The sequence below is a fragment of the Heloderma suspectum genome, chromosome 7 (genome assembly GCF_057233095.1).
Source record: "Heloderma suspectum isolate Gila_16-S chromosome 7, 16-S_ref, whole genome shotgun sequence".
NCBI lineage: Eukaryota > Metazoa > Chordata > Lepidosauria > Squamata > Helodermatidae > Heloderma > Heloderma suspectum.
In genome coordinates this window covers 26,964,834-26,980,034 of record NC_139464.1, presented here as the reverse complement: position 1 = coordinate 26,980,034, position 15,201 = coordinate 26,964,834, and the positions used below count along the sequence as shown (strand labels likewise).

Sequence of the window (15,201 nt, the reverse complement as noted above, 5' to 3'; positions counted from 1 at the left end):
GGGTCTGATTTATTTTCTTCTTGCGGTGCAGTCCTGCTGGACTCTTCATTCATTCAGCACTTTGAAATTCCACAATGAACTTAATCTAAGGAATGCTGTTGAGCTGACAAAGAAGAGTCTAATTGATGACAAAGAAATGCCTGTCAAAGTAGAAGCTGCCATAGCACTTCAGTCATTAATAAGCCATCAGGAACAAGGTTTGATTTTCACACTCTTTCTCTTCCCATTTTTAAAATATGCATGAAAACCCATCTTAAGTTAAGATCTTTTGGCCTCCAGCTTTACTCCTTTTTTTTGTTTCCTTCTGTGTCTTCTCTGTCTGACTATATCATTAGAGTATGAGCCTGCAGACAGGGATTGCCCCTTTGACTTTAGTATAGCACTCAGTTTTTAAGCGTTTTAGAAGTAAAAAAAATGTTATGATCATATTAGAGTAGGTTAGAATGGACGTAGTACATAATTTGGTATATTTGTTGAAATATCTCTCCATAATGGCACTAATCATCAGTGCAGTGTAGACACTAGCGTATAAAATGCACACATGGCACAGTATCCAATGTCGCTGCACTCGCGGGGACAGTAGCGCTTGCTAGCGCAACTCAAGAAACTACATGAAACTGCTGTTTCCAGAATGGGACAAGTCAGTCGAGGTCACGGGTGGGGACCCTGCTGACTTGTCCCATTCCAGAAGCAGTTGTATTCGGTAGTTTCTTGGGTTCCACTAGGAAGTGCTACTTTCCCATTTCCACTAGTCCAACATGTTTATTGCTGGCGAATTGCCAGCATTGGATACCGCCCACAGTATGCTGGGTTGTAGGGTGCATATCTATGGAAATGATCAATTTTCCCTCTAAAATCTGAGTGGTGACCATGAAAAGACTGATCTCATATTCCTGTGTCTTTTAAAAAAAAAACAAACCTGCTGTTTCTACATGTGCGCACCCTTCCAAATTAATGTACTATATGTCTATTTTGTATTCCCCAAATACAGAACACAATGTGGCCATAAAAGTGGGCTGTTGCCAAGTGGGTGGCCAAGTGCTAGTTGTTACTGGCTTTGATTATACTGACCAAATACATTCATCCTTGACCATTCATTTCCAGTTGTTTGACCCTTATTTGTTGAAGTGTGTTGAGTGCTAGCCATGCATATAGGTCTGAGGTAAAGGTGGGGATTGGTGCAATGACTGAATGTCAGAAAGGCCTTGATGGCTTGCTAAAGCAAGGTGCTGCAGCTTGTATAGAGAAGGGATTTGGAGGAGGGCTGTTTCTCCCTGGTGAAAGGTTGCAAGTTCCCTGAAGAGACTGTTAGTTTCCCCATCTTTCAGCTTTTCAACATACCTTTCCTGCCCACACCAGTAAAGTGGCTCAGGAAGAGGAAGCAGACAGACATGTAGACATATGGGAACATTGTTACAGAAGATGAAAGCATTTTAATCAACGTGCATAATGGTAATGGCCAAGAGATTCCTGCATCTTCATTCAGACAAGTAGATGTTGTCAAGAATGACTCCTTTTATCTTTTTGGAAATATGTATGTTTGTGTCTTGTTTTTCTGCCCCTTTAGCAAAGGAATATGTTAAGCCCTACATCAGGCCTGTTATGCAGGAGCTGCTGCGTGTTGTTCGGGAAACTGAGAATGACGATCTCACCAATGTAATCCAGAAGCTGATCTGTGAATACAGCCAGGAAGTAGCAACAATTGCTGTTGAAATGACGCAGCACCTGGTAAGAGATGGCAGGGCTCTGCTTCAGAGGAAGACCTCTGATGTTTCAGTTCCTGCTGATTTTGTTTGAACGGAGCATTTGTGGTTACTAAAGGCCAGTCTATGTGTTTAGAAAAATAGTGTGATATAGTCCTCCTGGACCTAGTTTCCCTCCTAATTAGGAGGGAAACGCTACCATTCACATACATGGAAAAAAGGCGAAGGGATAAGCTAAACCTGTTACCTGTCCCTGATGATCCCAGTATCTGTAGTGAGGGGAAGATTTAGCCTGTCTTGAAGTATGTTCCAGAGAGTATTTCCTGTTCATGTTCAAGTGTGACAAAATCTTGGGAGTTGGCTTTTATTAGGGCTGTGCATCACTTTGGTGCCAAATCTGAATCCTGAAGCGAATTGGGTGCTTCGGGAGTGCCTTGGTGCGAAATTAGGGTCTCCAATCAGTGACCATGGTGGGAGGGAATACTGGATATATTGGAGAAAAAAGTCTGTGTTTGTTCATTGCGAGAGAGATATCTGGTGGTGTTACTGGATAATTTGAAGTTATTTGGCTAGATCTGTGGTGTGTGTGTTGGGCTCTTTCCCACCCAGCCCTTCTCAATTCAACTATTCCCTTGCTTTCTTTTCTAGATTATTTATTTAAAAACTAAAAACATTTAGTACTTTACTAGTTTATTCTTTCCTCCTTTCCTTGCCTTGTCCTTTCCCCCGCCCCCCTTCTGAATTTTTCAACCATCTTATTTGTTTTCTCTGTCTTCCTAGATTCTTTATAAAGAAAACAAGAAATGTTTTAAAGGTAGTTTTTCCTTGCCTTGCCTTGCTCTTTGGCTCCCCCCGCCCCCCGGCCATTCTCAAGTCAACTGTTTCTTCGTAGTTTTCTGGCTAGATCCTTTTAAAAAACAAAAAAAATATTAAAAAGTACTTTCATTGTTCTTGGCTCTCCCCCCACTTCTTAATTCCTGTATTTCTTCCCTTCCCATTTTTGAATTCTATATCTTTCCCTAAAAAAATTAAATATAAACCCTTTTCTTTCCTTGTAGGTAGTTCTGTATTTGTTTTTCTTTTGCTCTTGTGTGTCTCTGTGTGTGTGCTTGTGTTGTGGTTAAGCAAAGCACTACACATGTCCACATTTCAAAATACAGTGGGCCAAGCACTACAACTATTATTTAAATAATACACCACTGTGTGGCAAAGCAAGCCAGCCCAATATGAGGCTTTTTGGGGTCTTGAATCCGTGGCAGATTTCTCCAATATGCCTACTGTTACAATCAGAGTACTTGAGAGAGAGTGAGAAGAAAGTTATATGGATGTAGAAAAGATGGAGCTAGGCATATTAAGTTGAACAGACTTTAGAAATCCAGAAAATTTTTCCCACAAGGCAGTTGCATGAATCAATCATCTCTTAACTCCAAGATGGCAAATTGGCAGTCCACAGCCTGGATGCCAACTTTATCTGGCCCCAGATTACCAAATGTAGTAGTACTAGGAGAGAGCGGTTATTTGCACTTCAAAGAAACCTAGAGCAGAGATTAGGGATAGTGACCTCCTCCTAACCACCACTTAAATACCTAACTTCTCTGCTTATCCTTTTATGACCTTTGGTTTGAGTTTCTGAGAAAAGCACAATTTTTCTGTGGCTAGCAGAAAAACTACTAGGCCAAAGGGTCTGAAATGTAGCCGGTGGAATCCCCTCCATGGGGGTGGACAGGCCCTAAATTTCATGTATTTATTTTGAAAACTGAAAGCATTATGGCTTCTTCTATTTTCCAAAGCAAGTCAATGGGAAAACATCATATCAGAATGATTCGGATATCTGAATCTCACTTTGGATCCGAAGCGAAGCAGATGGGGTCCAAATCGGTCCAAAGTGAAGTGGGGCTGCTTCGGAAGGTCCAAAGCTAAGCCGGGGGGGGTCTGTGCACAGCCCCGTCTAGCTGTGAATGCAGGGAAGCTGGAGCATGGAGGAGAGGATCCCCTCTGTGCTCCGCCCACCCTGCAATGGATAGGTGGTCACCTCTGAGTTCAGAGGCAGCCGCCTATCCCAATACGATTGCTCCTTTAATCATTTTAACATAATAAATGGAATATTCTTATTTTATCTCAAGAGGGGCTAATCAATACAATTTAATTATCTCCTCCAAACTGCCAGTGTCCTTGTGACCATGCCTGTTATATTTTGCTTTTTAAAAGTAAACCCATCTCTTACATGAATCCCTTGCTTAACAGAACTGCAACAATATCTTAAGTACATGTAATTGCACTTTCTGCCATTCCTCCCTTGCCTCTTCCCCCACCCCCTTGCCCTTCTCTGCTATTAAGCTTTACATTAATGTAAACCTCTTCGAGTAGGGACCAATCTAGACTACAAAGTACTATGTACATTGATGGCGTAATAATAATAATAGTAATAATTCATGGGCTCCAAGTTTGTCAAGTTTATGTTAGGAGTTTGTGGCTCACATCAAGAGCAAGTTGGCTCTCCCATGCTTTGTGTTTTTGATTTTTTTTTTTTAGGCGGAAATATTTGGCAAAGTTCTTCAAAGTGAAGAATATGAAGAAATGGAGGATAAAACTGTTATGGCTATGGGAATCCTGCACACCATCGACACAATCCTTACTGTCGTGCAGGACCACAAGGAGGTGAGCCTTCTCCCATCACTTTAAAGCTGTGCAGGCCAACAGGTGGCGCTGTGGGCCTTATGGACCTCACAGGCCCTTTTCTTTAGGGATGTACGAAAGTCACTTACCTGGTCTCGCAGCTTGCTTCGCGGTGGGGGGGAGGCGCTTCGCTTCTCCCCCCGAAGTTCAGGCCGGGGGGGGGGGAGACTTCCCGCCTCGCCCAGCCGAAGTTCAGGCCGGGGGGGAGACTTCCCGCCTCGCCCGGCCGAAGTTCAGGCCGGGGGGGAGGCTTCCCACCTCGCCCGGCCGAAATTCAGGCCGGGGAGAAGCGCCCTGTCTCCCCGGCCGCGAACGTCAACAGAAAAGTAAAAAAAAAAAAAACGCCCTGTGATAGGCTACGTGACGATTTACGTAGCCTATCGCAGCTAGATCTGCAAAGTCAGCCGTGATAGGCTACGTTAATCGTCACGTAGCCTATCACGGGTGACTTAAAAAAAAAAAAAAACGCGCGTACGCAAATGGCGGCCCCCATAGGGAGCCGCCATTCGCGTTCCTTATTTCGTCGCTGTAGTCTACGTAAAGATTTACGTAGACTACGGCGAAAATAAGGGCAACGCAAATAGCGTTGCCCTTATTTTCGCTGTAGTCTACGTAATCTTTACATAGACTACAGTGACCAAATAAGGAACGCGAATGACGGCTCCCTATGGGGGCCGCCATTAGCCGTACGCGCTTTTTTTTTTTTAAAGTCACCCGTGATAGGCTACGTGACGATTTACGTAGCCTATCACGGCTGACTTTGCAAATCTAGCCGTGATAGGCTACGTTAATCATCACGTAGCCTATCATGGGGGCGTTGTTGTTTTTTTACTTTTCTTGGAGTGGAGGCAGCGGCAGCCGGTCAAAAGACCGGCTGCCGCCCCCCCCCCCCCCCGTCGAAGCCCTGCCGAACCACCGCTGCAACCCGCCACCGGGAGCGACATTCGGGAAAGGTAAGTCCCATCCCGGGGGGGGGGTGCGGAGAATTTCTCCCCGAAACTACTTCGGGGGGCCGAATACGTTGGCACTCGGCCCCCCGAAGTTTTGGCGAGAAATTCTCTGACACCCCTACTTTTCTTGCAGCTTTAAACTAGCAATTTAAAAATAACTATTTTAAGTTATTTAAGCTTAATTATTAATTTTACTGCTGGCTTCTCAGTGTTTTCAATGTTTTTAATATTTTTAATGTTTTTAATGTTTAATATTGTTTGTTAAGCAATATTAGATAATATTTAATATTGCTTAACAAACAATATTAATATTGCGGAGATGACAGTATTTCAGCTGAGCTATTTAAAATTCTAAAAGTTGATGCTGTTAAAGTGCTGCATTCAATATGCCAACAAATTTGGAACACTCAACAATGGCCGCAAGACTGGAAAAGGTCAGTTTACATTCCAATTCCAAAGAAGGGCAACGCCAAAGAGTGTTCAGACTACCGCACAATTGCGCTCATTTCACATGCCAGCAAGGTGATGCTCAAAATCCTACAAGCTAGGCTTCAGCAGTATGCGAATCGAGAACTACCGGAAGTACAAGCTGGGTTTCGAAGAGGCAGAGGAACTAGAGATCAAATCGCCAACATTCGCTGCATCATGGAGAAAGCAAGAGAATTCCAGAAAAACGTCTATTTCTGCTTCATTGACTGTGCTAAAGCCTTTGATTGTGTGGATCACAACAAACTGTGGCAAATTCTTAAAGTGATGGGAGTATCAGACCACCTTACCTGTCTCCTGAGAAACCTGTACGAGGGTCAAGAAGCAACAGTAAGAACCAGACATGGAACAACCGATTGGTTCAAAATTGGGAAAGGAGTACGACAAGGCTGCATATTGTCACCCTGCTTATTTAACTTATATGCAGAGTACATCATGAGAAATGCCGGGTTGGATGAATCACAGGTCGGAATTAAGATTGCTGGGAGAATTATCAACAACCTCCGATATGCAGACGATACCACCCTAATGGCAGAAAGCGAAGAGGATCTCAAGAGCCTCTTGTTGAGGGTGAAAGAGGAGAGTGCAAAAGCTGGTTTGAAACTCAACATTAAAAAAACGAAGATCATGGCATCTGGCCCTATCACTTCCTGGCATATAGAAGGGGAAGAAATGGAAGCAGTGACAGATTTTACTTTCTTGGGCTCCAAGATCACCGCAGACGGTGACTGTAGCCATGAAATTAAAAGACGCTTGCTCCTTGGGAGGAAAGCTATGGCCAACCTAGACAGCATAGTAAGAAGCAGAGACATCACCTTGCCGACAAAGGTCCGTCTAATCAAAGCTATGGTTTTCCCAGTAGTAATGTATGGCTGTGAGAGCTGGACTATAAGGAAGGCTGAGCGCCGAAGAATTGATGCCTTCGAACTGTGGTGCTGGAGAAGACTCTTACGAGTCCCCTGGACTGCAAGGAGGTCAAATCAGTCAATCCTAAAGGAAATCAACCCTGAGTGCTCATTGGAAGGACAGATACTGAAGCTGAAGCTGAAATATTTTGGCCACCTAATGCGAAGAGAAAACTCTCTGGAAAAGACCCTGATGCTGGGAAAGACTGAAGGCAAAAGGAGAAGGGGACGGCAGAGGATGAGATGGCTAGATAGCATCACCGATGCAATGAATATGAACTTGAGCACGCTCCAGGAGAGAGCGCAGGACAGGAAGGCCTGGCATGCTATGGTCCATGGGGTCACGAAGAGTCGGACACGACTGAACGACTGAACAACAACAACAAATTGTTTGTTACTTTCTTGTTGCTGCTGCTGTTGCTGTTTGATTTTATTATTGCAAACCTCCCCAAGGGCATTTGACAGCTGGGCAAATCTAATAAATAAATACAAATCTAATAAATAAATAAATAAATAAAGTTTTATAGAAGGCTTTTTGCTTTAGAGAAACTGCTCACTTAAATAAAAGCATCTTTTATTTTAGTGTGAAAACTTCAAATAAACAGTCTCTTTCTTTTCTTCCAGATAACCCAACAGTTGGAGAGCATTTGCTTACAGATCATTGGTCTTGTCTTGCAAAAGCACGTAATAGGTATTTTAAAAAAAAAAAAAGAAGCAGGCCCTCTAGAAAACATTACTAGGTTTGTCTTTTATATGGCAGAGAACAAAGTAATTCTTAAACTTGATATAGAATATAGTACAGCTCCTTGTTCACATCTTTTTTTCTGCCATCTACTTCAGATTGAGCTTAAATAAATAGAAGTAATTGTGAATTCACTTTTTATCTGTCTTTATATTAATGCAGAAAGTGCCACATTCAAAGTATAGATGGCTTTCTGTTGACTGTAGTGCAGAGTGGAAGTCCGACTGCACAACAGCCAGTTCAGTTCTGCACGTAGACCGGGGAGGGACAGCGGAGCAAAGAATGGGACTGTAGTACTCGTACCTGTAATATCTGGGTTCAAATTGCACTTGAGCCCCAAACTTCCTGGATGACGTTAGGCAAGCTGCCATCTGTCACTTTCAGTTTAACATCTGTTAGAGAAAGAATAACATAAAAAGTTAAAATCCATAGGAAAATTGTTGAGAATGGTTTTTGAAGTTGGGCATGAGTGGTGAAGTTTTTTGGCCCAGCGGCCAATTTCCAATTTGGGCAGTGCCTCAGGGGCTGCATTCCAGCAGAGAGTGGGGCTAAGGATACAGTGGGTGTGGCCAAAGCAAAGTAGGTGGGGCCAGTTGTAATTCATACCAGTTCGGACATTTCCCCACCAAGCACACAATCCACAGCTCAATTCAGTGCATGTCTACTCAGGAGGAAGCCCCAGTGCAACAGATTCCATGCCTGCAAAGCACAGCTCAGTTCTGTGCAGGGTATTTAACAGCAGGGTATTTAAAGTTTAAACATCTTTAAATGCCCTCTTCTTTCTGTTCATTGATCAGAGATAACAGCAGAAGAAGCTTGTGAGCAGATGGGGAACCCCTAGGGGCTGTGGGCCAGATGTTCCCTATCCCTGAAAGGGCCATCCCTGGAGGAAGGAGGCATCACCATCCATTAGTGGCCTATAACCAAAGGAGCCTGCCTATGTTGTCCTTCAAACTGTTCCAAAGATGCTGGACAAACTGTGGATAACTTAAAGCTGGAAAGCCCCAGGAATTGGCAGGAAGCATTGTTGCCTGTCTCCCATTCCCCCATATGGGGGGCCTACTGAATCTTGTCTGGGAAGCGACAGTCTCCCAGCTGGTTTCCTAACATCTTCTAAATAATGTCCACCCTCCATTGAGGTTTGGTTCAAGAGGGCATGCTAAGAATGTGCAAGTACTGATTTCAACAAACTGAAGTCAGGTCTGTGGCAGTTATTTGTTCCTTTATAGAGGATGTTTCGGGGCATTGGGGAGAAATTTGGAGTCTTGGGGAATGTTGATTTGGTCCCAACATTTATTGTTCTGTGTATCTGCCAAACGCACAATTTTGTTTAAGTTCACGATCAGGTCCCTGCAATGCTTGTAAGTGCTTTACAATAATTTCTGCACATGACCTGGCAAGTTTGCTGTCAGAGTATCGTCAGGAGAATGTAAAGCATGTCCGCGTGTTAAAATTGCTGTTTCAATTATTCAGAATAGTATGGATTGCTGCAGTTTGGGTGGAATTTGCAAACTTTCTTTTCCAGGTCTTGTCAGATCTGTATGTGCTTTTTCTTCCTTCAGAGTTCTATGAAGAAATCCTCTCTCTGGCATACAGCTTGACATGCCATCTTATTTCACCTCAAATGTGGCAGCTTCTGGGTGTCTTATATGAAGTGTTTCAGCAGGATTGCTTTGAGTACTTTGCAGGTAATGAGCTCTGTGGCGTGTTCTGAAAGGGGATTGATAGATGTTATAATAACCCAAGAGACTGAAGCAGTAGAGTTGTGCAAGTAAACCGACTGAAGAATAATGTTGGCTAGCAGGAGTTCGGAAAGCTGTGATGGAGTGTATCAACTGTCGGTTTGTCTCAGCTGAGTGAAAACAAGCTGGAATTGTTCCTCGGTGTTATAGATTCAGGGTTGGATAGGCACCGTAGAACCACCGCCTGTCTTGTCGATTGCTAACAGGGAGGAAAGAGGGATCTCCATCAAGGATGCTGAGGGGAGGGAGTAGAGAGGATGCTTTCCATCCACTCCTACAGATCAGCAAGGAATGACATAATGCCAAGGAAAGAGCAACCTGTATTAGGGTTGCTGGTGTGTGTGTGTGTGCGCGTGCGCGCCCCCTTGAACCAACTTCACCTGTGGCACTCGGAGCCAAAAAGGCTGTGCACTCCTAGTTTAAGCGGCCTGGAAGGAATGCTTCAGAATCTCAAATGAACAATGGATGATTTAGAAGAAAGCCACAAGAACTCTACAATGATAAATTTCCTTTTGCTCTCAAAATTAACTGTTTTGCTTGTCTCTATCTAGATATGATGCCTCTCTTGCACAACTATGTCACTATTGATACCGATACTTTATTGTCAAATCCCAAAAATTTAGAGATAATTTACACTATGTGTAAAAAGGTAAGTGTTGTATTTGGTCATCTGTCATTCATACTGAGTATCCAAAACGAGTGAAAATGTGACCAGCTGTGGCCTTGTTACATCCAGCCACACATTTTAGTTCACATTTAGCCCTCCTTTCAGCATGTACTGATTCAGTTTTTAATTTCACATTGTAAGATCAGTTTGTGTGTGTGTGTGTGTGTGTATACATACATGTGTGTGTTACACACATATGTATAACATTTCCTCTACTTTCTTCAGCCAGATACCCAACTGCAGTGACGGTGGGCTCATGCCTGCATGTTACTGTCTTCTGGTAATATGAGTGCAGACTTTGCACCCACTGGGATTTTGGGGATGGGGAGGGGTTTTAGCAAGATAGTTACGTATATGTCAGGGGTCCGACCCATTCATCGGGACCCCTCCCAACCTTGTTGCTTCTTCCATTTTGGCACCCAGTGCATCCATGTGAAAGATGCCCATTTGACAAACAGGATGAGTAATATATATCCCACAAGAACTTATGCAAGAATCAGTTTCTTTGTCTTTTAAGATGCCATGTCACTCTGTTCTTTTTGCTGCATCAGACCATTGTGACCTCTCTTCTAGATTGTTAATTCTTGGTTGCTCTTCCTAGTGATCTTGTTCTGAAAAAGCCCCACAGGGGAGGGAGAACTGCCTTTCTCCCATACTATCCCACCTTTTGTCTCATTTTGTCTGAGCAACAAGGAACCTTTTGCTCTGCCATGCATCTGCTCTGTTTGTAACATGTGGAGATCTGAACAGTATAGGTGGATCTGTGTGGGAATTGAAGGTTCCTTACTTACATAGTTTGGACTAAATGACCTTTGGTCTCTTCCAGCTTTTTGAATCTGAGAGAGAGCCTAGAACACAGAATAATAGAAGTGGGTTCTTATTTCTTTTTGTTCATTGAGCCTATTTAGCATCATGTTTTGAGAACTCATTCACATAAAGAAAGAATCCATGATCTGGAAGATGCTGATCCTGTTTTGAAACAAATAAAACAAAAATCAAAGAGTTTCAGTGAGTGGCAATTAAATCCATGGAAAAGAATAAAAGTGTGTGACACCTGTTATGGAAATGCCTAAAAGTCTCCACTAATCAGACTTACTCCGTGTCCCTTATTTTGGAGTAAGCCCATGTAATTAGCTCTCCTGTTTTTATCTACTCTTTTGCTATTACCCATTTATTTGGCTCACAATTCAAATAAGAGACCATACTGAATTGGAAAATATCTTGTTAAATATTACATGAAATCTGAGGAATAATTTCCATTTGCACACTGTGCCAGCCTGGCCTCTTGGGTGTGTTCATTGTGTCCTGTTTAAATCGCTCCAAGAAGCATTTATCTTCTCATTAAAATTGTATACAAAACTGCTGGTCTACGTTTGTCCATGGTTTTGTTGGTAGGTACTAACGGGTGACGCAGGCGAAGATGCTGAGTGTCATGCAGCCAAGCTCTTGGAAGTCATTATTCTGCAGTGCAGAGGGAGGGGTATTGACCAGGTAATGTGTTGCATGCAGCTTTTCCTTTTTATATATCCTAAGTTGCAATTGCGGTATTGGAGAATGGCATGTCTGAAAATATGATTTAGCAGGGATGGGGCTTGTTTCTTTTGATGCAACTTGGATTGGACAATGACTTAAACTGGGTAAAATGGTTCAGAAGGGGTTTTTCCTCGTGTGGCTTGGCTCACTTGCTTTGAGCCTTCAGGGTGGTTCTGTTTAAAACATTTCTACCCCACCTTTCCTCAGACAGACAAAGTGACTAAAAACAATTAAAAAATTAAAACAACATTATAATACAAAGATACAAATGTAATACAAAGATACAAATTAAATACAAAGATACCAAAAAATACAGGAAAAAATGACAAAGCTAAAAATGGCAGGATAAAAATAAAAGCACCCAGTAAAAGCTGTAGCAGAGTTAAAATAATTTTCCATCTAGGCATAAGAATAAACTATTTCTAAAAGGGAAGGCCTTCACTTCAGGGCAAAAACTCATAAGCAAGGGGGCAAGATGGGCAGCTGGTTGGCCACTGTGTGAACAGAATGCTGGACTAGATGGATCTTTGCTCTGATCCAGCATGGCTCTTCTTCTGTTCTTATGGGCATCCCTTGAACGGGAGTTTCAGAGCTTAGACACAGCCACTGAGAAGGCTCTCTCCCTAGTCTGAATGTACTTCTGGGGATGTTGGGACATGAAGGAGGGTCTCCATAGAAGATCTTAGCAAGTGGGTGGGTCTAAACAAGTCCTTGAGTCAGACTAGCATCTGCTGCCTACTTGTAGCACAGCACTACATATAGTGAGGGTGAAAGATGTTTGAGTTGTAGGAGCCCCAAGAGTGGGGTATGAGGGTGAACTAGAGGTCTGCGCCTGTCATCATTCCCTCTATTTCCAGTTCAGGTCTTCCTATGGTTACCCAGATATAGCCAAAGCCACACCATCCACGCTCAAGAGAGAGGCAGGAGCAGACTACCGATTTGCAGATGCTTAAACTAGGGGGGGAAAACATAAGGGACAAGGAACCCCCAAAACATCCCCATAAGGGCTCAGTGGCATAGACTGTTGACTGAGAGGGGGGAAACTGACAAGTGGGTGGGAGAGGGAATGGAATGGCTGGAAAAGGAGAAGGAAGAGACACATAGATATAACACCTGTAGAGAGAACCATCTTGTTTTCTGGATGCGTCATTTTGTGGTTCACACTGAAAAGCTATTTTTAAATGTCCCCAGGGGCGGAAGTGAAAGCTGCCCATAGAAATCAGTGGAGAAAACTAAGATTTTAATGAAGCTGGAATTGGGCACTGTTGTTTTTTTACTTGCCCCCCGCCCCCAGACCAAATAGAGTGGGGGAAACTCAAACAGGGCAATGAGTAGTGAGTATGCTCAGTGGGCATGAAATGCTGACTGTTGGGGTGGGGTGAGGATTAGAAAACTGCAGGGAAGGGGGGATGGAATTTAGTGGCTGGAACCTTGAACAGAAGCACTCTGCACTGCACCCTTTTGTTGCAGGGTCCCACTTGTGTTTCTATGATGCCACTTGAGTAACACATTCTTATTTTGCATGAGCACACACAGTTGCATCGCTCTAGCCCTTTCCTTGCATGCAGCCACGCCAGCATAGGCAGCAGAGAGAAGGGAGTGCCTGTGGAAGGCTGTACAGCTCTTTGAGATGTATTTTTAATTAAAAAGATTAAATACGGTAAGCCACTCTGAGCACTCCTGATAGAGCGGCAAGGCAGGGCAGAAGCACCATACAAAAATAAGCTCTCTCTGCATCTGCTTTCGGCTTTCCCAAACAGTCTTGTTAGGCAGTGCCAAGGAGGTATCCCCCTCTGGTACCCATAAAGGACATGCTAGGCAGTACCTTTTGTGTCTCGTACAGCAGCCTTCCCCAGCCTGGTGCCTTCCAGAGGTTTTGGACTACAGCTCCCAGCGTTCCTGACCAGTGGCCATGCTAGCTGGGGCTGATGGGAGTTGAAGTAAAAAAAACCCTGGAAGGCACCAGGTTGGTGAAGGCTGGCCTACAGAGTCACTGAACAGAGCACAGCTGCAGCTGCTACCACGATGTGAGTTTGGGAGGTGGGGGCGGGCTCTCCTCCTAACTTGCTAGTTGCTGAAGGCTTTTCCTTTCCCTAGAGCATTCCTGGCAGCTGCTGAGAGGGACACACTGGGCTGTACAACTTGCCACTTGTAGCTGGTCAGATGGGGCAAGACGAGAACAGCAGGGATGTTGAGAGGGTGAAGCCGAGCCATGGTGATGGAGGACAGAAAACGGGGGAAGAGCTGGGGAGATAGACAAGGGAAAAAGGAGGACATGGTAGTGGAGGGAGAAGGTGGGGAATGGTCGTGGTTGGAGGCTTCCCCCTCTCAGACACCCTTCATCTTTCAAATTGACAGGCTATCAGCTGATAAGAATTATATTTACATAATACATCCACCAGATGGTGCTTGAGTGCTTTATTTTAAAAAGTCAGTAAAATCCTACCGCTGCCGGTCTGCCTTTCTGATTGCCAACATTCCAGGACTGACTCTTCCACCTCCGAAGTTACATAAATGTTTGGTGACATCAAAGGAGTGGCTAGGAGAGATTCATAGATGATGCAAAGACAGTTTCTAGCTTATCACACGTGTGTGCGCAATATGGAGGACTATATAGATTCTGTGCTTTAAAAAATCAAATCAGGTCCTGTACCAAGGTAACCCACATTAGGCAACAAGAAAAGTTGAATCCCATGACCATTATATATTATGCAGAGTTGTAGTTTTCTTACGTCGTGTAACTTTATTTTGCTGGCCATAGGGAGGAGCAAAGAGGGTAGTGAAGCTTTGCTCCTTAACCTCTGGAAATCTTATTCAGCAGGTCCTCTGGTGCCTGAGATTTCGTCAGGCATTGCTATCGTACATTCACAATCATAAGATCTGGCAACATGCCTTTTTAAAAAAGAAAGAGCTTGAGATGCTTAGGAAGCAGAATTCTGCAGCTGCTATCACATTCTGTAGCTATATAATTGCCACTTGAAGCTCTCGTAAGAGATTGTGTTACTTTGTTGCATGTTCTAAGGAAAGAGAATTATAATTGACTTCAGCAGGTTAGGGGTTTGAGTCCTTTTTAAACCTTGAACATTTCTCTGCACTTATTTCTTTTCTCCTTCTTCTCCTGTGCGCCTTCTCCCCACACCTCCTGTTTCCATCCACAGTGCATCCCTCTCTTTGTGGAAGCGGTGCTAGAGCGCTTAACACGAGGGGTTAAAACCAGCGAGCTTCGCACCATGTGTCTCCAGGTTGCCATTGCTGCGCTTTACTATGGCCCTGAGCTCCTGCTGCACACTTTAGAGAACATCCGATTTCCTCACAACCCAGAGCCCATCACTGCCCAGTTTATAAACCAGTGGATGAATGATACGGATTGTTTTCTTGGGTAGGTGGCCTGTGTGTTTTCTTTTTCAAAACATGGGGGGGGGGACAACTTTCTGGCCTGATTTTGATTAGGAGTGAGAGGGTCTGGGAAAAGATGGACGTGTGGGGAACAACTTTTCTTGTCCTTATTTCCACAGCTCCATATTGTACCTTTTTTTTTCCACAACAAAACAAAATTACAGTTTACTATTTACTGTTTACAAGTTACTGTTGCCCTTCAGTCAAATGATATCTATGCACCAAACCAGCCATCCCCAACCTGGTGGCTGGCAGTGATGGGTGTTGCAGTCCAACACACCCAGAGGGCACCAGATTAGGGATGGATGTGCTATAATTTCTCACCATTATGCTAAAGAAGAATCCATATTAGCCGTGTAAATAAGTACCTCAACTTACTAGCTTGCAAACTTTTTTACTAG

The 15,201-nt window shown here is 43.7% G+C and overlaps 1 protein-coding gene across 6 annotated transcripts in view; it reads left to right on the top strand.

Annotated features, from left to right (window-relative positions):
• Positions 1–15,201, top strand: part of IPO8 (importin 8) — a 60,698-nt gene that overhangs the window by 26,771 nt on the left and 18,726 nt on the right. For all 6 annotated transcript variants that reach the window (XR_014784247.1, XR_014784245.1, XR_014784246.1 and 3 more), the window contains exons 14-21: positions 32–197; positions 1,568–1,728; positions 4,236–4,361; positions 7,345–7,411; positions 9,025–9,150; positions 9,756–9,853; positions 11,267–11,362; positions 14,563–14,783. Coding sequence is in view for 3 of the 6 variants with exons in the window: in XM_084809372.1 (XP_084665498.1) it covers positions 32–197; positions 1,568–1,728; positions 4,236–4,361; positions 7,345–7,411; positions 9,025–9,150; positions 9,756–9,853; positions 11,267–11,362; positions 14,563–14,783 (1,061 nt within the window). In the remaining 3 variants the exon portion in view is untranslated. The remainder of the gene's footprint in view (positions 1–31; positions 198–1,567; positions 1,729–4,235; positions 4,362–7,344; positions 7,412–9,024; positions 9,151–9,755; positions 9,854–11,266; positions 11,363–14,562; positions 14,784–15,201) is intronic.